We start from the raw sequence: 27,909 nt of genomic DNA on the forward strand, positions 1-27,909 counted from the left end.
CCACTTCATTTTCAGATTTCACGAGCATCTCTTTCACAAGCACACCCATCATTACTGGTCAAATATCAGGGAACATGAATAGCCTTAAAAATGCAAATGTTTTCTCTCTGTTCATATACCCTGTTTAGATATAGCGGACTGCAACTAAAACCAGACAGTATGTTAACAACTCCTCCCTGCAGATATGGCCAAACAAATTCAAATGCACCACCAGAAGTGATTCCATTACTAGGGTAGAATCATGTGAAAGACAGGACTGAAGCGGACAGCATAGTACAAAAAATAAATTTGTTATTCTTAAAATATCTTTCTGAAACCCTTGAGGCCAAAGACTTAAAGAATGAAATTTTGAGAACAAGAGATGTAACACTGTCCTGTGTCATAAGAAAAGGAGGTGAAGTTTTGAATCTCCTCCTGCCTGTTGCTAAGGAAGATTAAATGAGTGTTTTATTTACGTAGGAAGATATGTACTGCTGTGGGGGAACTGGGAGTAGGGGAGGCTGAAAGAAGGTGGATCTTAGCTTAGTGACTCCCCAAGCCTTTTGTGGGGACAACACCACAGGGAAAGGGAGTGAGCAGATCCACTGCTGCCCATAGCACCAGGACAACTACTGCAAATGAAACAGCTGGAACGAGCCTCCAATCTACCTCTCTTTTAGCCTAAGCTAAAGGAGTTCCCCTCTAGGCCCTGTGAAATATTAAAGTTCTCAAAGAATGGGGAAAAAAAATTTAAAAGAGTAAAAAAAACCCAATCTCTTAATCATCATCTGCATTGGTATTTACTTTGATGTAACAAACCCAAGAGAGCAGTGGAATACTGCTGCACTCGGCAGAGGCAGGTTGGATACAGGCATGAAATGGATGCTTTGCAAAGCAGTTAGTGGATCGTTCATGCAACTTAGGGATGCCCCTAAAAAGTGAACTTTGCAGCTGTTTTACAGGGGAAGAACTGGCCAAACAAAAAGGCCTTCAGGGATGCCCCCCTTGCAAGCATATTGCAATCAAAGTAGTGGAATCCACCACATATTTTTACACTTCACCATGCAGCCAAGCATTGCTCCTTCACTTGCACCAGCTGCCAGTTTAAACAAGCAATATCCTTTATAACTAATGAAAGGTACAAGGCAGCTATTAATAGGCAAAGTGTTACCATATCTCAGATCTCAGATATTTCCCAACACTTGCATTATGCCTTTCTACATTTCTTCTAGTCTTTTAATGAGTTATTCCCAAGGCTGTAAAAAAGTCTTCACTTCCAAGCCTACTGTCTTATCTTGCTATCAGTCCCCAGAGTGTATTAACTGGAGGCATAAACAGGTTTGATGGCCTCTGCAAGGCCTAAGACTTTCATCATTTCAATAACAGGTGAAATGATTCCTGTTTATTACCAAAAAATAAGAAAACAAGTAAACAAACAAACAAACAGAAACCTCTTGGAGATAATTCACTGTAACTTTGGAGAATACCTGTGTTGTTTTTTTTCTCCTCCTCAAAGATCAGAACAATCTCTCCCCTGATTCAGTTTTACAATAATTGGACAATTTTAAATGGCGTTAAATAATAAATGCTGACATTTAAGATACATTATCTACAGATTTTGAAGGAATGAGGTTAATTATGTTCTAGAAAAAATAAAGAATGATTATCGCCTCTCATTTTATTACCTAGATTAAATGCCAGAGACTTTACTTAATCATTTCCTGTATGTGTTACCAAGGAGTGTATCTTCCAACTTTTTTTAATGAGAAAGGTGAACCATAATGAGAAAATCAAGGATCTGAAATTTAAACTTTGATCTTAATTATATAGAAAAGAGATGATAATCATTCTTTCAGGCAATTACTGTACACCTCTCTAATCTATAGCTACACTGTATGTATTATATCAGAAGGAAACTGAATGTGAAATGTATTAGTGGTTTAGAAGAACAACTGGAAGAAAGGAAAGTGTTATAATCGACTTGCATTTAATGCCCTATGCATCACAATTATTGAAAGAAAAATAGTGCTAGCCAACATAACTGGTTTCTACATGAGATCTAGCTGTTAGATAGTCCAGCCATACAGATGGATGTAAATTTCGACATAGCAATAGAATGATCTTTTATTTGAGCTTTGCAGTACACTTTGTATACACTTTGTAATTGCTAGTGGATGAATCTTCACAAAATCTGTGTGATGAAGGTTACAGGACATTCAAGGCCTTAAGTTGTGTCTACATGGAGCTGTGCTGAGTTCACACCCGGGTTTCACACCAGGACCAGAATTCACTGGTACAGGCTCCCTTCCAGGATTCAGCCTTAACACTCAAGACACCTGGGTGCCATATGCTGGAAGTTCAAATTTACCTGTAGGCATCAGTGCATGAATACAGGAGCCTCATTATAGTCATGCACCTTTGAAATGGCTACTAGCTTTCAGTGATTTGAAAAACAACCTCCAATAAATAATACTAAACTTTCTCCCTTTTATCTTTTTCCAAGTTCGGTTATTGTAATTGTAATCCCATTGATCCAGACAGCACGTTAACACCACACAGAAGTAGTCGCTGCTGGTGAAAATTTACTGTCAAATTATGAACCTCAGCCATCAAAACACCACTTTATTCTGAGCCAGCAAAACCAGCCACCAGCACACAAATTCTGTAGACAGAGACGAGACCACACAGGCAAGCCTGATGCTGCAAAATGTAAGACACAGGGAAGATGACTATGACGCAATGATCGCAACCAAACAGCCAGTCAGAGCCTGTTAAACCGTATATACCATATTTACCCTCCAGCTTAGGGGACAAAGCCCACATGCACTTAGAAGCTGAACCAGGCATTTAATTTGCACTGCAGAGGCATAGTAGGTGAATTTCAGGTTTAAACTCACATTCTTTTTTCCTCACCTACTTTCCTTCCTTCCTTCCCTCCCTCCTCTTTTTCTGAAGTCCTTGTCAAATCGCAGCACTACTGAGATGGAAAGCAAAAGCCACTTCATATCTGCTAACACTCCACTTGCCCAGATACATATCTTGTCTTTATATACATGAAAGTGTATGTTGCCTGGATCAATATGTTATATAATATCTCCTTTCCAAAATATGGATATAAAATTAAACCAGCATCCTTACCAAGGACATTGGTGAGTATTCTTTTTCAAACTTCAATCACTGGAATATAATAGTAATTCTTTCATGGCTGAGAAAGCAAGAAAGTAGGTGCAGCTAACGAATATGAAAGTAATCACTTGTTATCAGCCACTAATACAATTCTTGTCTAACACTTCTAGCAGTAGGAACAGGGTATTTCTCAATCAGTCCCAACAATATCACTCTGGGACTCAGGGAAGTCAAGTATCTGGGAAATTATACTATATATACAACTAATCAGGGTTTCCTTTAAAAGGAATGTTCTTGGACTTGAATGCATTTTTTTTTTTTTGAAAGTAGTACTTCTGATAATGAAATAAACCTTAAGATGTCAACCTGGAGTCGTGGGGGTCAAGAAATTACCCTCTGCACTCACACAGGTTTCCAATCCTTCTCTCTCAAGAGCTAAGCAGAATTTATTAGGCTCAAATAATCATCCCACAAGGGAACCTCCCATAACTTCAGTGACAGTTTTCAGTTTTATATCTCATTTGGGGACATCTTTAACTCAAGAAAGGACTGCTGGGAACTTTAAGTCTGTAAAAAGCTGCTAAGAAATAGAACTTCTTTCTCTTCTAGGGAAGAGAGGGACACAAAACGTGCAACATTACATGAGCCAGGATAGATTTCAAATTTTCAGTTTCATGTTTTCATTAGTGTATATAGTGTTTTCTAAAAATAACTCCTGTAAAAACTAACATCGAGAATTCAGTATTGCAAAGGTAAGGATTTGACAAAGCAGAGTCTCCATATTATAAATATAGATACAACAATCTGTATTCCTAAGTGGGTGAATTTCCTTTTTATCTCAAATGCACATCATAAAAAAATAAAACAATTATAAAACATATTCGTACATTATGACTTGGCCACATTATTCACTCACTGGGTACTGGCAACTTTGGCAAGTTTAAATTCAGACCTTACTTCAATACTGTCCTCAGTTATTTCAACTCTTGGTATCTAAAACCATTCCATAATCGTATTTCCCTAGCTTTGTTTTCCATTCATTTTTGGCCTTGGCGTCCTCCAGGTTTGATACTTCCCTTCTGTTTTTTCTAGGTACTACATGCAACCTTATATTCTACCATAACTGTATATGGCAGGTTTATTTATTAAGGACACTTAAAAATGAAAGCATTAGACTGCTAAACACTTTAGTGTTTCCTTGCACTTGAAAGAAAAGAATAAGCGCAGGTGTTTGCAACTCCCTCTAATGCTGCTGGTGTCAATTCAGAGTTGGTTTGCCTTCGGCACACTTAAGAGAGCTGCTTAAAATATAATCATGCTTCCAAGATCAGGCTAGCCAATACTGCAAAGATAAAATAATCCATGTGTCCTGTTTCTCCACAAGAAAAGAAAAACATGTTCAGGAGCCACTTATAGCAGAGAGCATCCACACTGAAAAACCTGAGTTCTGAACACAAACTGGACTTAAAAATGAAAAATGCTTCTCTGTCTTGTTATCTAAGATCTGAGGTGAGTAGAGGAATCTGGGATTGCTCAGCAGCTGAAGCTTGTAAATTTGACCTGACATACAACAATAAGGATCTCTGCTGTCACTAAGGGCAGGTCTACTCCAGGTGACACAGCTCAGCTAACGTGGTATTTTCATGAATTTAGCAGTGCACTCCTATACCTGTTAGTGAAATTCACATCAATTCCTTCCCAATGGGACTAGAAGAAGATCTGTAGGTACAGAAAAGTCCTCTACACCCATGCCAGACCCATGCTAGGCTCAGGTGGAAAGCAATGAAATGCCCTGATGTGGCCATCACCAGTTTTCCTAGGTAGGTTGAAGGTACATTTATGACTCTGCTTTCTTCCTCTGCTATACATTCTGTAGGCATGCAACTTAAGAGGCTGACTGTCTCTGAAATACACAATTTCTTTCTAAAAGAACAGTGCAGGTTGCCAGGGAATACCTCCTTCCTCCCATAGAGGTTTTCTACAAACAACAACAGACTCTGGATCATGCCTATAACACCTTCAGCCATTGGTGCACAAAAATACATTTTTTTCTTCTTTCCAGTGTTCCTAAAAGCAGTTTTGCTCTATGCATCTTAACTGAGCCCCTCTTAGAAACTCTACCCATTTCTATCAGGGATAAAAAGGAGCATATTGTCTGAACGAGATCCTTTGTGGGTAGGCGTCAGTATGGGTCCAGGAAAGACTGCAGAACCACTCTCAGCTGCACCATCAGAAGGGCCGGTGCCTTGCATACATAAAAGTACAATGAAGCTGAGCTAGGTTTGACAAGCTCAAAAAAACCCAGGCATCTCTACCAGACAGCACCTATAACAAAATTCTCCTGAGAACAAGCCTTTTGATTTATCAACTCAAATCCATAAGGCAATTTTCCTACCCAAGGTAAAAAAACAGTTTCTAATTACAGAGTTCAAGGTTTTCTGTGAAGTACTTTTTTATTATTTTTAATGATTCTACACAGATACTTACATTAATAATAGAAGGGCATACTGGTTTCGATCCGTGAAATCTTTTGGCAGTGACAACTGTAAAGGGAGTTCTTTTAAGAAAAGAGCAATACATTAAAGGCTGGTAGTTACACAGATGAAAAACAGTAACATTGTAAGAAAGCTTTTGGTTTGGTAAAATAACATTTTGTCAAATTTACCGTAATCCTCAATATGAAGCATTTTAATTTCAGTCCTGGAATTCTTTTTCTTAAAAACAGCTTCTTTCAACATAGCATTATTTTCCAAAATATAAAACTCTGTAGGAAACAGGAAGAAAAAGCAAGTTGAAAGGTATAGCAAATCATCAGATCAGAGATAAATGGAGATTCAAAAAAATTAAAGAGCCAAATATGCAATAATAAATCTTGTAAATCAATTCCTTCTGCAAATACTTTTTTTATAATGTAACTGCTTTGCAATTCAAGAACTGAACAATCAGCTTAATTTAAAACATATACATTATTCCATTTTCTGGCTTCAACAGGTTTTGTTTTTGTTAAGGACTAACCATGAAATTGCTGATGAACAACAGGAATATTAGTATCTTTGACAAATACTAACAGCAGCTGTTACAGCGAAAGGCTAGTCTGCTGGGCAATATCACAAGCCTCAAGCAGGCATCCTTTTCAAGCTACGTATTCCAAGCCAATATTTAGCCAGCCCAGCTCTACTTGATCACTTCATGTCTTTCTCTGTCTTCTGTACTTCAACAAAGAGCAAGACTTCAGTTTGTTTTAGAGCTGCAGACAGATTTGAAGCAATTCTTTTACACATGAAAGAATGATTAAGTAGTTCTTTTTTTTATTTTCTTTTTTACTCAAATTACTGATCTTGCTTCTAAAATGTAGATTTATTTTATTATATTTTATTAAACAATAAACCCTCCACTTAGGGCCAAACCAGACAATCTAAGGAGAATGTTTGTTCTGGGCAGTCAACCAAAATAGTATAATTATAGTCTGAGGATGGAATAACTGAAGTAATCCTTAATCATTCTTTTATGAATTGAAAAGGATAATCTAATCTTGCACCGAAACATGAATGGTAAATTATCTCCGTCATTATTTGGTATCTTGTTACAACAAACAATGTCCTTCTATCCTGACTTGCTTTGTTTTCCTCTAACTGCTGTACATAGATCTCTTTTACAATAATTCACTACCAACAGTATTAACTAATAAAGAGCAAAAGTCTACTTTCACAGAACTGAGTAGCTGTACAGAAGTCAATGAATTTACTTTTAGCAGTAGCTACCCCTTATCGGCTATAGCACACCTGGATAAAACTCCCTCCCCTTGGTGTGCTATGGCAAGGAAGCCAAAGTGCAGACGTGATAGCGTGACGCTGGTGATCAGTGCTACTTCAACATGCAAGACAAGGTTCACTGTTATGGCTGAATAGTGGCTGGCCCATGACAGAGGGGATGCAGATAAGTACAATTCAGGACTTCTGAATTCTGGGAAAAGTCCTGGGGATAATCTAGTGAATGAGATGAGGATATGTAAGGACTGGTTTAGTGCTTTTGAATGGAAAGATGTCTCCTTTCCCCTAATTCACACCCTCCTGCTATGTGGAGGCACAGCGGAGTGCACCAGAGAATTATCTAAGCTGCTGAAGGACAGTCTTCCATTACAGAGCACCTCAGGCAGCGAGGAAACATCAACAGCTTTGGTATCAATGTACAGAAAACAATGAGTAAAAATTGAAAATTAGAGGTATTGAATACCATCCTAAAAACCTTCATTCTTAGATTAGCCATTATTGAAAATGTCAGTGGAGTCACTCTAATTTGAGAAATATAAAAGAAGGACTAAGTTCATCATATGTAGGTCAGATTTTATGATTGATCATCCAAGGACTGTACCTTGCTTCAAGATAATTGGATTGTAACTTTAAAAACATCTCTAAAATACCGAAGGTATATCGTAATAGCAGCATAATTTACATAGAAAGCCAAACGGATGAGGACCAACCTGCCATCTAATTAACTCAAGTGTAAATAGAAGATGAATGATCTGCACTTAGCATAAAACATATCCGAAAAGCTGGGGAAAGTTTTAATCATTTGATTAACTTCCTTCCTTATTATTTGCAGATGTCGATGTTGCTAAAAGGTAATTAACAGAACTTTGTATGAATGAGACATCTATTAGTTTGCATTTACTTGTAACTGCCTCTCCCCTCCCCCACACTCCCCAAAACAATCAAGGATGATAAAAAGATAGACCTACTCCGTCAGGAATACTCACTTGCAGTATTACTTGTACTGTGCACACTAACAACTGGAATGCCTGGCCCTGTTTTGAGGAGAGAAGAAAAACAGAGGATGTATAGGGTAGTTAATAATCAGTATTTCAGTAATAGAGGATGAGAGCACCAGTTACCACCCAAGACCGAATCCTGGACACCCTGTACACATGCTTCCCTTCAAACACAGCACCAGCTCCACTGGTGTCTCTTGCAAAGGACACAGTTGAGACTACGGGACCAATAAAGTGTGAAACAGAGACTGCCTTCTGCCTGAGCAAGCAGCCTAGACCTCTGCATCCAGAAGGAGCATTTTTTTCTAATTTCCATGTTTTAGCTATAAGTGAAGAATAAAAAAAATTACACACCCACTTAAAGGCACTGCCTAAAACACAGCAGTTTGACATTCAGAAACAGTAATTTTAGATCGACTGGGAAGTGAATTAATGATAATATTCACTTATATTTTCTATGGAAAAGCTGAAAAGTGTTGAAAAATTATCACATATTTCGCTTAATTATCTGTTTAAGCAGCTCCTTTGGTACGCCAGCTCTGCAAGACCAACAGCATCACCGTTAAACCTAAGTGTAATGTAATCAAATCTTATTTCATGGTAATGTCAGATACTATATGTTTACTTTACCACTAAGAAACTAAAAGCACCAGGAATCATTCCCCATGTCAATAGGTACTGTGCAAACGCACAAGATGGTACGTGAAACTGGGGTGACCGAACATTCAGCACACTAGGAAGTACAGCTGAGTTTGCTGTGTCTGTTCTGAGGATCCCCCAGTGTAAACTTGCAAAAGAAAATGTTTCCTTACCCCCAACATGGAATTTGTACATGGGAAACTTAGTTTTATCTCAGCAAGACAGGTCTTTAAATTACATGCAGGCAGTCACTATTGGGCTAGCAAGGATGATGCAAAAATGCTGAAATCCCTGAGGACACCCATGACAGATGATGGCATGGACCCTCTGAAATTAGGAGTTAAGACTCATATTTTTAAGGGGAAAAAAAAAAAAAAAAGGATTCCCTCTGAAAGCAGTTCAGAGACAGAGCTTAATTTATGTGTTCTGAGTCACCCTGAGAGGTTGTCTCTCTCAATTAATTATTGCATGAGCCTAGGGAAACTTAAATACCTGAAAAAAATAGCATGGTGCCATTCACAGCCTGACAGCCTCCACTGGAAGATTTTATCAATTTCATTCTCTGCCTCAAGGGAGACTACTGACAAAAATCTTACAGGTAGGTTGCTGACAAATCAACGCTTTCTGCCTTAGCTCTTCAAGAAAATAATTTCTTCAGCTGTCCCTTTTTGTTTTGTTTTGGTTTCTTTCCAGCTCTTTTTACTTCTGAATTTGTCATTTTGCTTTGAATTCTGATTTAAGAAAGACCATTTTTGGAGGGGAAAGCATTGGCATTTTGCAGGCCAGCTCTATTTGTCATACTAAAAAGATGGAAGGATGATGACAGATTTTGAAAAAGGGGTATTACAACAGATTAAAAAGCCAATCAGAAAAGAGAAAGACAGATTTGTATTACAGGCATTATGTTGCAGCTCATCAGACCTAAGCACAACACTTGGATTTCCCATTGACCTCCTATAACTAACACCAAATCCACAACTTGTTTCCAGCTGTATAAAATGGGAAAACCAATTACTCCCTTTATGAAGTATCTTACTTGAGTGGAGAGATTAACATCTGTTAGTGTTTATGAAGTGCTAAAGGAAAAATCCACAAGCAGTGGGGAAAAAGTGTAAAGGACGTGCTTGCCAAAACTGAGAGGCTGTAGAGCTGGTCCTGCATCTACTGGGCTAGAAATAACTCCTGACTCGAGAGAGTCTTGGGAGATGGATTCAGGTGGTACACTGAGACAGAACTCCTGACTGAGGGTAACTAAGAAGGAAAAACTATCCTAATAAAGGTGCTCATGGGTAAACAGGAGGTGGAAGATTTGAAACTTGTACAGATCAAACCAGTCCAGAGTCCCCCAAGGACTTTTCTGGGCAAATTGCTTTTGTAACAATTCAGTCAAGCTTTTTGTTGTGGGAAAATGAGTGTATATGCACATAGATGTGGTGTCATCTGTCTCCTTGAAGCAGTTTATCTTGTACTCTTACAAGCAGCTCCCTGCAGAGGAGTTTTAATACCTGCTCTATGGTGGTGTTGCCATCAACTTCGATACTGTCAAATATCCAACCCACCACAGGCATTTTGCAGAGCTGTGGCAGTACCTGGGGGCCACACTGCTGCTGTAATTGTCCAGCACTGATAAAACACGAGAGAAGACCTCTGAATAACTCCAAGTGAACAACTATACATTAATGTTAGAGGTAGGAAAAACTTAATGACAGTTTATCATCCCTGTCCAACACCTGCAGCTTAGGGCAGTCTACTGGTTGCAACTCAGTGAGTGCAGGTTTAATCCTGGGAGGATGATTTACCATCTTACCAGCTCAAACAGAAAACTATCTCTAAAGTCACTGAAAGTCATGAGCTTGTGAGGAATTTCATGTGCATACTGGCATCCACATTTTTATATCAAAGAAACACATCAAAAATAACAGGCTGAATATACTTTGCTAATATAATAATAAGAAGCTATGGTTTGGGGCCCTAGCACATTGCTGATTCAGGGCAAAACACTCTTCCCAATTTACCAGCCCTCTCTCTCAAAGGAATCTGAGACTTTCCCCATAGGGACTATGTACAGCACAAGGGAAACCTCCGCTTAAACCATGAGGAGCTCATTACTAATGCAGTCTTTACTCAGATAAGGGCCTTGGGATTAGCTCCATAACTTCTGTCACAGCTTTAACCATGTATAAACCATACAGTTGGTACATATACATATATTTTTCCAACAAGGTAGGTATTATAGGTGCACTTACACACACACACACATACAACAACAAAAAAAGCGCCGAACAAACACCCAGCCTTATTTTAGCCAATATATATTCATAGTTTGTTTGTTTGAATAGATTCAGTTCTCAAGATGGCAGGTACTTTATTTTTGTGCAAAAAAAATGTACAGTTGCAAAAGAAATAGAAAAAATGCATGCAAATAAAATGGGCTATTCACATCTATTTGAGATGAATTGTGTTCTACTTTTCACGATCTTATGCTAGTTGAGCAAAAATACTCGGAGAACGTTGTCTGTAACATACTGCAAGTTTCAAGGTCAACAGGTCTAGCTAAACACTTTATTATCGATTGTCTTATGCTTTTCTCAACCCGTTTTTAGAATCTTATTTATCAGTGTTTATTTCCTGGATGTGGGTTATAAATTTCTCAGTGTGGGATGTTTCTAGTTTTCTGTTTATACAGAAACTCTGAACCCAATTGGTGCCATTCAGTGCTACTGGAATGCAGCTAACAACAAAAAGCTAAAAGTTATTTATTGCAACTGTAATGCTAAAGATGATCTGTCTGTGTGGATTAAACCATACCTGTTTTTTGATAGATACACACAGACATACACATATGTCGGTGACTGTGCATAGATATACTGTGCGCGTACACATATACGCATACAGGGACATAGTGTTATCAAAAGCAGGCCCTCATTTTTTAACCAGGTGTAGTTGCACAAGATCAATCCCAATACATAATATAATGAAGCTGTCATAAACCACAGTAGCGTCACTATAAATTCCATGGGTTTTTTTGGTGAAGGATTTTTATTCAGGGTAAATTTAAAAGTCAATGTCCTTTACTAGGGCTGAAGGGTTAGGAATGGAGCAGCTTTCTGACATCACTGGTTATTTAGGTTTTACACAGAACACCTTTACTTACAGTCTTGCAATAAGCCCTGTACAGAACTTTGAGTAATACATCATTGAGCTAAATGTTAGACTCCAGCCTAATGCACTTCCCAAGGGAATACATTAATTCAGAAGCAAACACAGTACTTTTACACGCTGTGCATGACTTACCTTTACAGTGCAGTAAAAAATGCCTATTCATGGGGCTAAACTTTGCGCTGAAATACGTGCACTGGTCTTTCAAGAAGTTACACGAGAGACACTGACGATTCAATGATCCCACTGTTGATACACTGGAGAAAAAATGGATCAGAAATATTTTCCATTGTAATAAAATACAATAAACCAAGAATCAGCTCATCAGAGCGATATAGTTTGTTTCAGTCCCTAAACTCGCCAAAATATCACTGTCTTATATTTTGCTTGATGCAAACTGTTTTCAGATGACTCAGTGGACTACTGTTCTGTAAACTGGGCAATATGGACAGGATCCAAAACCTGCTCAAAGGAGGACTGGAGTTCCATTAACTAGCAGTGCTGGGGGTAACAGTGTTAGTAGGACACTAACTAATGAAAAGCCTCGTTAACTTCAGATTCAAGCACCGAGATTTGTGTAAGGAGAAGGTACTTTGCCCACACACTTTAAATTGCATGATTAAACCCCACAAATATTATTTTTATTTAGAAGATTTTCACTACTTTTAAACACTGTCATATTACATGCTTATATTTAGGTTTTGCTTTTTAGATGCTTATAAAGGACTAGTGAAGACATAGCGGTAAAAACATTTTCTGTTAAAATATTTCCTGTTTTTTTCAACAAGTAAAATATCAGCATTTTGAATTTTGAAAAGCTGTGATTCTTCCTTTGTTACAGCTCAAGTGTACTAATTTTTACACAATATAAATGATGATCCAAACCCCAAAGTAGCAATTAAGCTCACAGAACATCATCATAGCACCTCCTGCTTGGGATGAAGAAGCTGTTAACACAGCCACATGTATTACTTACCTGTGTAGCTGTCTTCCTCTTGGGGATTCTTCAGTGCTTAAGAAATAACTGTGCCCAAAAGACAAACAAGGTTAAACTCACTTTGGTAAACTGTCTGATTTGGGTGGTGTTTAGAGAAGTGTGAGACGTCATAAATAACTTTTAAAATTAAAAATTCCAAAATATACATGAGATCAAATACTTTTATATAAATCTTAGCCCCAAGATTAAACTTAGACCCAGTATACAGAGCAATTATTTCAGATGCTATATGATTTCATACAGAAACAGTGATGAACACAGTATTTCATGCTTTCTATGTAATTCCTGTACCGCCCAGAAGCTCCTGTAGCAACCAGGACCTCTATCGGCATATTACAAATACAGAAGAGAAAGTTTCTCCTTCACTCCAACAGTTTGCAATATAAATCCAAGGAGCAGAAAAAGGTCACAATGGAATGGTATCATAAATTACAATAGGCCTTATGATACCCGAAAGCCTTTTTGAGCTGTAGAATCGACTTTTTTCTTCTATCTAGAAACAGAAGCTAGCACCCTAGGCAATGGTTTACAGAAAAGGTTGCATGCATGGGAAGAGGCTTTATTTAGTAGAGCTGCTGCAAGAATATCAAGACAACTCCTTGGTGTGTCCCAGATGAGGTGCCTATAAAGTTTCTGCTTTAGAGGCAGAAGAGTAAGGAAGTCCTCCCAAGTGGCTGAGACAACCCACATGCAGTCTGCCACCTCTCTGCAGGCTGAGTTGCATCCAGACCTCATTTTTTCATCTGAACCTTGGAGAAGTATCTAAAAATTACCTACGAATGTATTTTCAAAACCCTTGGAAGGACTGGTCAGAAAGGGCGCTTCTCCAGTGCCAGTGGAGATGACAGACACTGTTGCAGCCTCAAAAATGTTGCTGCTGAAATATCATGTATTTTAAGGAAAATCAGAATTAGACACATCTGTGGGTTGTTTGGTTGGTTTTTTTTTTCCTGCCATGTGCAGCTATAAGTGAAGACCAGCCAAGATCTAGTGAAATTATATAGAGCTTTCAGATGTTTTGTGTCATTTCTGTACTGCTCCCAAGAATCACCAAGTATGTGCTGCATTTCCTTCCCAGTACAGCACTAAGTCGGTCTTTGGAAAGATTTCTCTCCGAGTGAGCTGGGTGAGGATCAGGGGTTTGGATAATCTCTCTATATAATTTGAATTTATGAGGTTGAATCAGATTCCCAAAGTCCAGAGACCTCATGCTGTAACCAAAGAAGCATGAAAACTGAAGATTTGGGGTTTTATCAAGTAGTAAAAAATTGCTATGACTTCTTATCTACAATCCAGGAAAGAAGTCACCAAAATGTTATTACTGCTGTACTGTGTGTTGATTTCTTTTCTTTAAAAAAATATAGAGAGTCAATTGATGTCACGGTATGCTCCTTTTTCTTCTACATAAAAACACACCCAGTAATACACAGGAAGGTAAATTGTCTTACAACTGCGCTTTTATGTACTCAGGTGTGTCAAATTTATGGTAATGCTCAAAAATGAAAAAAAAAATAATTGTTGCTTCATTTTAGATATGCTATTGCTAGTCAAATAGATTCCACTTTAATAAGTTGGGTATTTTCATAAACAGACAAAGAGAACAGTGCTTACATCTTTTGAGTATTTTCATCATATGCCAGGATTTTGATAACTTCCCAGTTTCCTGATGTCAGGTGTCTCACACTGATTTGTTCACTTTTAGCCTGGAGAGAGACAGGGAAAACATTAACTTCCACCGTACATGTTACATTTCTCTTTGCCTAGCAGGACTGTATGCACATGTCATTACTGATTACAGCTTTTAAAACTTTAATATGCAACATAACGTCTTTAAATCACAGACCTCACATTTTGACAGGCCTGAACTTCAAGTATCCTTTCCCTCCCATAGATAAAACTTTTCAAGGTCATTAAAATCATCTCAGTTTTCATCACAATTTTTGTCCATACGCCAACAAACAATAAGAAGCCTCTCCACCCAGGGTCTACAAGGTAAGTCTAAGTGTAGCTCCCAATTTTGGCAACTGAACCAGAGACTTGCAAGTTAGGAAGCACCCCTGGCTCCTCTCAGAATTTGTTTCTGTCCCGGTGTGAGCCTAGGAAAAAACCTGCTGCAAAGGGAAATGCAAAACCTCTCTCAAAGAACATGAGGGCAGTTTCCTCGGCCCACCGCAGCAGGAGCTGCCTTAGGAACCCCCAGGGGGTAGCGCCCACCTGCCCTCAGGTAAAACCAAGCCTTTGCTGGACTCTGCGGCAGGCTCCTCACCAGGCACAGGCTGCAAACCATGAAACCTGAAGAGTGAGAAGCTCATCTGAGTGTGCTTCTTGGTGCAAAAGGTAAACCTGTGGCTTACACCACTGAAAATTAGAACTTCACCCCTCACTATAATCCAGCACGAACACGTTGAAGGTGTTTTTTCTATACCAGGTTTATGATGCATGGCCTGGATATAAAAAATTCTTTGTTTCCAAATTCAAGACAGATTTTGTCAAGAGAAGAGGTGACACTTCAGCTTGTATCTCTGCTTTAGTGGGCAACACTGAGCAGCAGGAGTTACAGAGCAGGTCAGACGGAGGATCCAACGGCACTGTGCCCTGCGAATACCAAGCACCTAGTCACAGTGGCCTCAGTGATTACGTGGCCTATAAAAACTTGTAAAGGCATGAAGAATGTTTTAAATCCTCAGATTTCTGAACTGTAACCTTTAAACTCCGAGCTCTACATCAACAGCAGCAGTAACTAGAAAGCAGAAAATGCTCAAGGACACCTGTGAGACGTGTCTGGAACTGGCAAGGCAGAAACAAGACCCTTAGAACTGATCCACAAGGAATGAACGACGCAGTAACACCATGGCAAGCCTTGCAAGTAGCAATTGAAACCAGGATGTTGTGCTAGGTGCTGTACGTATGTTTATGATGAGGGTTCCCTTGTTCAGGAAGTTCTGATATTCAGTGCTGTCTCCACAAATGATTAAAATACAAATTAGTGATTTACTATACGTCAGTATTTCTTCTCTAGAGGGAGAGAAGCTGCAACTATTGAAAGAGATATCTAAATATTGAGATCACAGCATCTAACAAGAAACAGCAATAAAAAGCCCAGCCAAGCGTTAATAAACATGGTTATTTTTCAAGGTTACAGCCATAATACATAATTTATGAAGCTTGCAGGAAGTTCTTGCCTTGATCCATTAAAGTTACTTTATAATTCTTAGTTTGTGGTTGGAAAAACGATACTTTCTAGAGTGGCAAAACCCCATGTAAGAAATTTCTAGATACATAACATATGATTCAATCCCATTTTGAGATTAGTTTCTTTTAAATATTTCATAAGTTACTAAAAGCATTTGAAAACAATAAAACACACATCTAGCCCTCTACATTCAGACAGTAAATAATATATGATAGACAGTAACCTTTTAAACAGCAACCTCCCCTTGCAAGAAGATTTAATTAGATGCTCCTGCCAACATGCTTTGATTGTATTATTGACACATGCTTTTCTAAAGTACAGTCAAAGAAATGCCGTCCAAGAAAGATCATGTCAGTACTTATTGTAAGACTGACAAATAAGCCTCAGTGATCAAATTAATCTAAAGCAAGCCATTAACATTTACTTCTTTGTCACTGTATGTTCACGTTGGTTCTGTGTTTTAACTTTCCTGCACTTGGAGGCTGCTTTCTGTTAACGAGCTGGTATCTGTACCGAGTAGTACAGAGAAGTAATGAGACTCTAAATTCCAAATTCCAGTGTTATCCAAGCTCCATCATGAAAAAACTGTGATCATTTGGGTATGGGTGACCTGCTGACTGCTTTAAATTCTGCAGGGCACCTGTTAGGCCACTGTGGCTCTCTCACAAGGTGTGACAAACATCTGATGTGACAAAAGACTTTACGTGCAACGGTTAATATAATTTTTATGCCTCCATGTTTGCTTTAGAAATAATGGATGATCAGATTAATGCGGTGTGTAAAGCACATCATATCAACACATTTCCTGTCCTTTATTGCTCTCTGTCAGCCCCGTGACCATGCAGAATGTTGCTTATTGATGAATAATGGTTGATACATGGGATATCACATCTCCTCTTCTTCTCAAGAGCAGCGGTATACTTAAAGCCAAATCTGTCCTTGATGATACCATCCAAACTTGTTTATTCATGGTGATGCTGGTCAAAATAGAAGTTTGTTTTTTTTATTTTTTTTGGAGGTGAGCAGTACAGAGGGCTCTAATTCTGCCTAAAAGGGATAGAATACTAAACTCTTAATCATAAACTTGAATTGAAACATCATCCTGGTGGGATTAAAACATGCATTTACAAGCAGGTATATATTTAAATATCTTATTGAATAGGAGTGGGCTTAATCTATTACATAAATATTTTCCTGAATTAGGATCAAGTTTCCTGAGCTCTTCAGTAAGTGAAAAATGTCAGAGGCTACAGGTTTAAGGCAAATTTGAATGTATCTGTAACATCCTTGGGAAAGCTGCAAGTTACTTTTTAGATCTACTTCATTATTATTTCATGTATTTTAATGATACTTATTCATATTGGGAAAGAAACAAAAAGAAGACTTGATTGACTAAACGTTTTTGCTCCATTGTGAATTTGTGTGTGGTTACTATATTAATATACCTTTACCAAATTGTCACCTGAGTTAGTGCTTTCTTTAGAAGACAGAATTTTACAAGCCTTTGATCCCTTTTTTCTTCTCTGATGCTTTCTTGATATGTTTACTCTAGTGAATGAGTATCTTTTTCTTGTTTCTTAAGGTTAATTTTTTATTAAAGTTCTTTTGCTCTTGTTCTGTCTGCAGTACACTGTGAACATATTTCAGACTTAATAATGTTCATACCAGAACACTGTCATAAGGGGAGACAATAGAGTTTCTTGATGCCAAGTCTGCTCTTTTGATGTTTTGGGTACCTTGATAATCCCTCCTACGTCATACGGCTCTGCTAAAGTACCTGGATTAATGCTCTACTGATTTAAATAGATGCCTTGGAGTGTTCCATTCCAGGGCATCATTTCTTTTATTAGTTCATCACAACTTCACACTGATGACCTTCAAAATCATAGTGCAAATTCATCTTCTTTCAGATTCTTCCTTGGAAAAATAACAACCCTGGGAAATGGAAACCACTGGAAAATGTTGCAAAGGGTAATAAAAGTGTCCTAATTTTCATAACATTTTAAGTTTTGGGTATTGCCTCCCTGTACTGCTGTGAGTAAGATCAGATTCTGAATATTCTGAATTGACATTTAAAATTATACTTGGGCATACATAGTGCATATAAAGAGGGCAAAATGAACATTTCTGCAGGTCTCTTGAATTTCTATGACTATAAAACATTATTATTGACAGAAGGCTCTAACAAGAAAACATCTCTGCTTGTCTATAGAGGTACAAAGAAAAGATGAAAACTTCCAGAAAGAGTACTTTGGAAACATCTTTCTTTTATGGACCTTACGTGCCACCACAGCAGAGGTCTAAGAAATGAGAGCAAGCTTTATGTGTTCTGGAAAAAGTTATAAATATGTCCCTCTGCACTGAGTGACAACCTGAAAAATGACCATGACACAAGTGTTCAGATTCTACTGAAGTGCAAGCCTTTGCTTGGGTCATGTGTCCTCATCAGAAGTCCTAGATGACCAGTAGGGTATTTAAAATAGCCTGAACTAAAACCTTACCTGAACGATAAACATGGCGATGTGGTGAAATTCACCCCGGCCCCCCTGCTTCACTGGGACAGTCATGAAGAACTTACTGCCATCCTTGGAGAAAACTGGTTCTTCATTCTATAAATGTAAGATTGTTAGTTTGTCACACTTCTCATTAAACTTCTTAACAAAACATCAGCTTAGGTTTTTTGTCTCCTTGGTTTTGATAGCTGCTGTGCTCACGAAACAAGCGGAGAAAAAAAATCCTTAGATTTTGAATATACTCTGGTAAGATTAACAAAAGTGTGGTGCCTAAAGCTCAATGAAGTTCATGCCAGCAGTTACCATTGTGCAACCTTGTCCTAAAGCATGGATTACAGCCCTTGCAAAACCCTCCCTCCCAGTGAAAGGTCTGGTAGTCTCATCCCTCACGCAGTGGGACTTTCCAGGATACATTCCTTTACAGACATACAATTAAAGACAGAGGTAAGTCCTACTAGCAATGAGGAGAACAAATGTTTCCATGGCCTGGACTCAGCGACACATTACTAAGTACGTGCTTAACACTCACTGATTTGATAAAGTTGTATAGGAAAAATAGGTACCTTGAAGTGATATTCTGAATCATGGTCTTACTGTAAATTGTAGCCTGATCTGATACCATCTCTCCATGCGTAACTTCACACAGAAATATTAAGGGAAAACAGCTTGCTATAAAAGCATAGTTTTTTCAAAATGATTTCTCATTTGCACATTGCAAAATGAAGCCTGAAATGTATTTTAAATAGAATGTGTTTCGTCCATTTATTGGACAGCTCTTCTGAAGCCATGAAAATGGAATAATTTGCTGACACATTAGTTCAACATATTGTTCTGGGTATGAATTTAGAAATATTATTCTCATGCATTCCAATTATAGCCCGTATGACCTTTAATCTTTGAACTCCTTTGGGTTTAATTTGGTGAGGTTATTTTTTAATCAGAAAAAAATTAGTGCACTATATAGGACTTGGAATGGGATTTGTCTAATCTATCTTTAACCATCCGTGAGTTAGGTAGTTAATCAGCTGGTCATTTAAGTGCCTGATTAACTGAATGCAGCGAGATCAGTAACTGACGGGAATATTGCCTCTGAAACCCAGGCAGTGGCTCAGTTCAAAGGGCCGAATCGCTGGCTGGAAGCACGTTATCTCTTTCCACCACTGACACGGTCAGCTAGATTGCAAAATGTCCTCTGTGTGATGCTAGGTGACAGGATACCTGCTACCAGAGAAACAAGCTGCCACCTGAGTGTTTACACAGGCACTGCTACAATCCTCAGTTGTTAAATTAATTTAGGTTCCTAAAAGGTATTCAGTTTTAAAAGGAACGTTATTTCCATAGCTTATAAAAATAACATATTATTAAATAAAAATGACAATGAAGCAATTACACTTTATACACCCAGAAATAGCATTTATACTATACCTGTTTAGGAAGCCACAGGTCTGACTGCATTTCATATTTCTAAAAAAAAAGAAAGAAATTGCTTTTATGGAATAGCTATAGATCAAAAATATTTCCCACATTCAGGAAAAGGTCTTTAGCTGTTTTGTGGGTTTTCTTCTACTGTGTTACAATCTTCACATCTCTTCATTGGCACTTACATTGAAACAAACAATAATTTAATTACAAAGTCAGCTGCTTTATTCAGAGTTTTTGGTATAACACCACAGGGGACCTAAGAATGTCTTTTTCAGTCTTTTCTGATTAGCTATCAAGAAGCTTTACACAGGCAGTTCCATTTGTTTTTTACCTCTAGGCATCATCTGATAACTGGATATTTTAGGTCCTTCATCAACACTGGGCAAACAGCCAGCATCAAGCTCGAATTGCAAGACCTTTTCAAATCACAATTCCCTGCTTTAATGGGTTGTAGTGTGGCATTAATGAAGAGAAAAAATAAATAAATGCAAATGAATGTTTTTTATTGGGGACACTCATATTTTACATCATGCCATCCAAAAGAACCCCCAAATACCATGCACACATTGTTGGAAAAAAATACAGAATATAGGTCAACTGTTGTAAATTGTCACAGTCACACTGAAGTAATGAAAATTTATTAGCTAGAGAAACATCTGTACATATATGGCCTAAAAATGAAATATCTGTAGCTATTACAGCAGCTGGTTTTAAACTACTTTTTGGAATTGAGAACATGTGCAAAATGGTAGGGGAGAAAAAAAAAGTTTATAGTTGGAATCAAATGGTGTGATACAATGTTAAAATCTTACAATAAGGCCTTTCCCCATCCATTACTGAATTCAGGAGCATCACTTTATCCCAGCAGATGCAGTGCAGGAAACATCCAGGGTGACAAGCATGAGCCTGGTCTGAGCTGCACGCACTACAGTGACACTGCAGCACTATCCTTCCTTACCTACCTAAGAAGGTCCTTTGCAACACTTTAATTCTTCTGGAGTGGGATTTCTCAATCTCTCTCTTCTGTACTATGTCCTGGATTACAGCTCCCTGGATGTCTACTTCAGATAAGTCCAATTGACCTTGGAGCACATACAGGCTTCCTTTCAGAAGCGACTGCCCACAGTGGTTCATGACTGACTTTCTTAACAAAAGGGCACAGGGCTTGCAGGAACCATGTAAAAAGCAATGCAATCAACAAATCTCCATATTCACAATCTTAATCCGCAGTTTGGGGATTTATTTGTAGTTTCTGAGTCAGGAAAAGCAGCTTTTTTTTTTTTTTTTTTTTTTTTTTCCAAATAGTAAAAGAAGCAGACAAGCTCCGAAACAATCCCTAATGCTTTAACATGATTGACTTCAGTAGAAGACACTGATGGGAGCCTTTGACTCAGAGGCCAAATTTAGACCAACATTAATCACTCATAACCATTTAAACTGCCAAATTTTACCCTCTACTTTAGAGCATCTGCTGGTACTGATATTAGCATGTAAAGAAAATATTTATACTTTTAGTTGGGTCTGGGAAGAGATTGTGACTCAGAATGGGAAAGTGGCCAGATGCATTCAAGATGCAAGATTGACTGTGAAAATGGAGAGACGGAATGCAGGAGTGTCAGAAGTCAAAGTCTGGGTCAAGGGATGGGATGTGGCTGAATTCAAATAGAAAAATACATTTCAGCTTGGCTTACATTCAAAATGAAATATCCCCGTTGCCTGTCAATTTTATTTTTTTCTAGTTATTTAATTCTGTTATTGAATTTGCAGGAATTATCAGAATTTTACACCTTTTCCTTAAACATATGTAAGCTGTGAGAAACAGAAAGATCGGAAATGAAACTGTAGGGGGAGAGAGGAGAAACCAGGCAGCTGAAAATATCTGATGGAAGACAAGCTTGTCACTGCACTAGCTATATCCAAAGTACATGATGTTCAGCAACTGCAGTTTCCACTGAAGTTAATGAATGAACAAAGCTTAGTAATTCCAAAAATGTCACTCAAAGTTGCTAATTGCATGAAATCATTTCACCAGATTTGGAATTTTCTCACATCCATTTCCTCCCTGCTGACTAATTATATTCAGCTTGCAAGTACTGCATCTGCAAACTGATTTCCAAATTTCTTTTTCTGAATGTGAAAACAAAATGCAGGAAGAAACCTTGAAAAGAGAGTTTAGGAAAAAACCAACTTACCCTGCTGCAAGCCCCAGTTGTGGTTTCACAAACCGTAAGGATGGAGATATTCTGAGGTCTGTTTAACCATCTCACCACAGCCTTGGTGTTGCTTACCCATTTCACCATAGTGATGTAATATTCCCTAAGCAGACATTTGAAATCACAATGTTCAGATTATTCCTATTTCAGATTAGACTTTTTTTAAAAAAGAATATACACAGTTCATCAAATGCTGGATTTGTACCGCATGACAGTATCAGTACCGAGGGATGGAGAAAATAACCCTAAATGCCCAGCATCTGTGTTCCTACAAGAGGAAAGGATCAGTCCCAGTGCGCTGTTCCTCTCGGAAATCCGTACTCCATTATCACCTCCTTCTCAGCCATTTCTAATATCTAAATTTTATCAGCTGTGAAGCATATACTTGTGAAACATAGGTTTGCAAATACACATGAACCATGTATTGCTGGCCAGTTTAAAAACAAACACTAAACTCCAACAGAAGCCAGTATTTCCTATACCAAAAGCATTCAGAAGACACACATTTTTGCAAAAGATTCCAGTCCTACCGCCAAACAAAAAAAAAAATAAGACCAAATTATCCCCAAACCAAATTCTACAAAACAGAGGCTGAGCTGTTCCATTTGAAAAAGTCTTCAGTGGGGGGTGGAAACAGAAGATTAAATCATTCAGAATCCAGCTGATATAGTAATTAATAGTCCAATTCAAACTGTAACATCATCTTCCATCACTGACATAAACTCCCTGATCACTGAAGTGAAAGCAAAAGATCATCTTAAAATTTTTCTTTCCATCAACTATGCATAAAAGTATGTTCAAAATTCACTACATTATGACTTGTTTCTCAGGATTGCAGTATACTGCATATATACATATATAAGTAGAAACACATACCCTTCTGAAATTAAGTACTGTCTCAAGGTAATGTTCCTTTGTAATTCACAGTTTTGCAGTTAATCTATTGTTTCACACGTTCAGCGTGCACAGGCGCATACTGAGTAGTAGTGTTGTTGCAGGTCAAGAGATAAAACCAAGGCAAAGTTTGTAGAAGTCCTATGTTTTATTAGATCGGCTGATAAAGTTAAATAAAACCAGAGAAGCCTGCAGGGCAAAAACTGTTTTAGTTCTGAGGAAGCTGCTATCAGTTTGTGTCGCCAAACTCAGCAGGCTTTTTTTCAACTAATCTACGTACTGGTAATGAGAATAAGTGCACTCTCTTTCCTCCAGACCCAAATACACAAACGTCCTGGGATTACTAGACTTTCTGCATCTGTACGTACCTCAAGTTTCCTCACAACAACCTTTAAAGAGGAAAGACTATGACTGTTCTCTGGACAAAAGACTGAAGCAAGGTATTTCATTAAAATGTACACTTATTTTAGGTCCTCAGTTTGATACCCACTTAGTTAGGTGCTTCACAGCAGTTTGAATGTTCAGCGCATAACATTCACCTTTGTTTGGGAATATTTCTTAAATCAGACTGTGGATTAATTTACCGCATGTCCAAAGAGTAACAAACGCAATTGCCAATCACCACAGCAGTTCAAACTCCCTGTATCACACAGGGGCTGCGTGGCAAAGGCAGAATCCAGTTTTAGCATTCAACTGGCCTAATAAGAGCAGACTTTTCTCTCTTGCTGTGGCTTGTTTTATTCAAGCTGCATCTCCTCACTCCACTCCTAATGTTCTTTTTCCTGTACTTTGTGTAGCCAGTTCCCGGGTTTTCCTTATTGATCCCTTTTCTCACAGCAGGGCCACTATAAGATGATCACGGGAACCGTAAAACCCGTTTGTTGATTCTCATTTCTATCCACACCATCTCACCAGTTCTCATGGCTCCCACTGAACCTGACCATCAAGAAAACCTCACTCAAACCTTGCCTCATAGACCTGCCTTTTTGGTTTTCAGCCAGTCCCCATTTTGTGGTCTAATCAAGTTTTCACCTCAGCCTTTTTAAAGTTTCTTCCCTCTCATCTGCCCTAACATTTTTTCCTTTCTGAATCCCAAAAACATAGCTTTCCTCTTTACTCTGTGTAAAAGCAGACAGAAAGCACTGAGAACAGAAAAGGCAGGCTCCTTCCACAGCATCCCATGTCCAGTCATGCTGAAGGAGTTTGTACGTGACTCACTTTATTCTAAGCTGGACTGAACCAGGCAATGTATAAAAACAAGAGCTTAAAGCTCCTTGACCACAGTACTACTTCTGATCCCAAATTCGGTATTTAAATCTGTTGCTTGACTTCAAATTGGCCTTCAAAAGGCAATTATATAAGTTAATCAGTATAAAGAATTCCCTTAGGCCTGTGAACCAGGCACGTCACATGTATACAGTCAGCTCAACAGTCGGAGCTGGAACATCTCGTGTATGCCAAAGGGGTGCTGCACACCGAGAAAGGTCAGATCTTGGGGCCTGAGAGGGATGGAGGATATTCAGAGAAAAAATAAATTTCCAGCTGCAGGTGTTAAGAAAGCAAATGTCTTTCCTGAGCATATGGCAATTAACTTTTTTCCAAAGACTTGTAACTTGGTGAAGTCTGCATTCATTTTTAACTGCTGACAAAAAATGTTAAATATCAAAGGTGTTTATCATCCTTTGCCGAGCTTGAAGACCTTATTTTTTAAAAAATCTTTCATTCTTACAGAATGTTTTCCTTTATTTTGCTTATCTTAACTAATACACAGTTCTATGGAGGTAGTTTAACAGTTTGCTAATACATTTATCACCACTTAAGAATGTCCACCACGTCTTGTTTCACTTGTAAGTTTTGGGATGCTTGTGACTAGAACGATATATCTGTGTATCTTGCTGGCTGTTAAGTGTAAGTGCTTAGCAAAGTCAACAGAGACAATAAGCTGAACAAGGGGAAGGGATTTACACTGCATTACACTGGAAGCACAGTTGCAATCATAATTGAATTTGAATATTAGATACTTAGATTTGAAATAGACTAACACCACGGGAAAGTAACTCACAGCATTAAACTTAAATAAGACAGCGTTGAAGAAAAAAGAGTCAAAATTTGGAACTTCATACCATTCAATGTAATGAAGAAATTGCTCTAACTTTAAGCCAATGAGCTGATTATGAAAGACTTGCTCATAAGAATATCTGGAAGATATTTAATATTTATAGCAATGGAAAAAGGAACCTTACTTTGATGGCTTTAATAGATTTGGATTTTGATAATAAACACAACAGGGTTCACCCCAAAAAAACGCCAACAACCCAACCTATTATGCCCTACTAGTTTGCTGGCAAGTTGTTATCTAAGAAGGTAAACAACAGAAACTTGCCCCATGCAGAATGCTCTAGAATATTTACTATAATCTAAAATTATTTATATTGCTGTGTATTGAAAAGTGGATGAGAATTTACAGATACTAATAGACAACGTCATTCTCAGAAACACGTGCAAAACAACACAAATCGAGAACAACCTGCAAGGTCACTAAGATAACTACAGTTTGTTAGTATTTTGGTATACTACACATGACTTTATCTATGCATACATTGCTGGATGTATTGCAGTTTTCTTCTGAGTCTAAGCCACAAGTATTTGGTTGGAAGGACTTTTTCTAGCTCCCCTTCCCATGGGTGGTGATGGCCACCATCCTAGTCAGGCTAACAAGCTCTGTTCCCCGCTTCCTTGGCGCCATGGTCCCTGGTCATGACCATCTTGGTAGCACGCTGATGGACCCTCTTCATCTCCTTTGAATCCCCAAGTTGGTGGGTGATGCTCTGCCTTTATGGGTTATCCAACCTCCCTCAGTCTGCTGGCCACACTCCCACAGCAGTCCAGCTCTGGTGACAGTAAGCACATGCTGTTGTCCCCTATTCAGCCCCAAGCACAAATCTCTCAGCAGAACAGCTGGGCAGGCAGCTGGGTCCCAGCCCCTGCTGACCCAAGGGCTTTTCCTGGCCCATGTGCAGCACTTGCATTTCTTCCTACTGAATAGGGAAGGGTATAATCAATAAATACTTTGGCATTGTGCGGGAAGGCTTCAATAAAGTATGTGAATATTTTTTTATCCTGTAGGCTTTGGCTGAGCAGATTACAGCCATTTGCTATAGGGTATGGGAGTGAATTAATCCTTTACATTAACCTTGTGAGATGGGTATTGTTATTGCCAAGTTACAAGACAGGGGAGGGGCCAAAGCTTGAAAGAAGTTTAGACACAGCATATCTAAGCAAAGCTAAAAGTAAACCCCAGTTTTCTTAATAGCAAATTGGACCCCCCTCCCAACCTTTCCCATTTCCAGTTAGAATCCAGTAAGCTTCACATTCCAAAGCAAGGCTGCCAGAGGTATAAAATCAAGCTTTCTAGATTCAAAAGGTGATTTCAAATTAGAAGTATATAAATATCCAAATGATTCTGTTGATTTGGATATGTGTGGATAACAAAAACACTGATGAGGCTTGTCAAAGCATTATTTGAATTAATACAAACTCAATTTCTTAAGTGTTTTTGGTTTCATTACAAACGATTAAAGTTCATAAAATATTTTTTTTTTCTACAAAGTCTGAAGGGTCTGGCTGTATACTTCAGTCTCTTTGAAAAGCAGGCACATATGAAATGAGAATGTAGGTATCTAGCTTTTTTTTCAGGCATTTAACTACTACTGGAAAAAGTAAGTAAAAGGACTGAATTTCTTACGGTGCTTTTTAAAGCTACCTGGTCAGCAATGTCTGGGAGTAGTGGGGAGCCGCTGTAGCTTGCTCACTATGGATGAGAATGGGGAAAGAAGACAGTGGGTGACCCCAACACTGAGACTTTCAAGAGTCAACACACAGTTCTAGCAGAAAAATATTTTCATCATATATGAAAGCACAGCTCTACTCTAATAACCGCAATTTCTTTCATGTGTTATTTCACGTTTTCTTGGTCTTAGCTATTTTTACTTTGGAGAAGAAATGAATTTTTTCTGCCTGACAGGTCTAAATTCAAGCATGGAGTTTTAAAAATCAGCCTACATAATTTCTTCCTAACATATTAATACCTTAGATCTAAATAGCACCAGTTACAAGAATTCTTCAGTTGTCCTAAGTTACAGTGGTTTGCACTGACCACCTGCACACACTTTTTCAAGGTTTGCAGCAGGAGCTATTAGCTTTCCAACCGGAACTTCAGGAGCTAGCAGTGTACGAATGCACATATACTTCATCTTCCATGTATACTGGCTTTCTAGGGCTAATGAGAAAAAAACCCTGCAGTACAAAATCGTGTTTGCCACTGAAGAAAACATAATGTAATTGTACGCATGGAATGGAAACACCGAGGGGGAAACAGTAATTGCACAGAATGCAAGCACACGCTTAAAGGGAGACTGTCAGTCTTTTTGTGGCATTAACAGTGCACAGTAGATGGTAATTTTTTTCCACAGAATCAAACTTTCAGGAGTAAATCTAAAAACGTTATTGCTATCTTCATATCAGAATAGCCTGAACAAAGGTTGGGAAATATTACCAAGCACATTTATAGAATCACTGCAAGAAGTAAATGAAGGCAGAACACTGAATTTACTCAATCTTGCATTGAGTTCCCAGATGTCCTAAAAATCAGAGAAATAGTTTTCTGTATTCAGAGGTCCTGCACTGCACACAATCTGGGGAGAGTTAAGAATGTGAATGTTACTTTTTGCAGTTATAAGTAACAGAAGCCCTCTTCCCTATCCATTTGTGCTTTCTCTGTGTAGGAATCTCTCCCGTAATAGCAGTTGGTTATAACTTGCACAACACTAAGTCCAGAATGTCCCTGCCCTGAAAGATCCATACAGCTATATATGATAGCATCCCATTCCATTTAATACTGAAAGACTCCCACGACCTATTTACCAATGACTCCATAATGAATGGATTAGAAAGGTATTGAGAAAAAGAGACCACTGGAAGTGGCTACTACTTTTAGTAAAAAACCC

General features: G+C 38.3%; 1 protein-coding gene across 3 annotated transcripts in view; it reads right to left on the reverse strand.

The window, feature by feature from the left end:
• Positions 1–27,909, reverse strand: part of DPP10 (dipeptidyl peptidase like 10) — a 548,347-nt gene that overhangs the window by 16,881 nt on the left and 503,557 nt on the right. For all 3 annotated transcript variants that reach the window (XM_055812868.1, XM_055812867.1, XM_055812869.1), the window contains exons 11-19: positions 21,989–22,112; positions 19,800–19,838; positions 18,363–18,470; positions 14,280–14,371; positions 12,648–12,695; positions 11,807–11,928; positions 7,862–7,909; positions 5,771–5,869; positions 5,593–5,662 (exon numbers count right to left, since the gene is read on the reverse strand). In XM_055812868.1, coding sequence (XP_055668843.1) covers positions 5,593–5,662; positions 5,771–5,869; positions 7,862–7,909; positions 11,807–11,928; positions 12,648–12,695; positions 14,280–14,371; positions 18,363–18,470; positions 19,800–19,838; positions 21,989–22,112 — 750 coding nt within the window. The remainder of the gene's footprint in view (positions 1–5,592; positions 5,663–5,770; positions 5,870–7,861; positions 7,910–11,806; positions 11,929–12,647; positions 12,696–14,279; positions 14,372–18,362; positions 18,471–19,799; positions 19,839–21,988; positions 22,113–27,909) is intronic.

Source organism: Falco peregrinus, chromosome 8 (assembly GCF_023634155.1).
Source record: "Falco peregrinus isolate bFalPer1 chromosome 8, bFalPer1.pri, whole genome shotgun sequence".
NCBI lineage: Eukaryota > Metazoa > Chordata > Aves > Falconiformes > Falconidae > Falco > Falco peregrinus.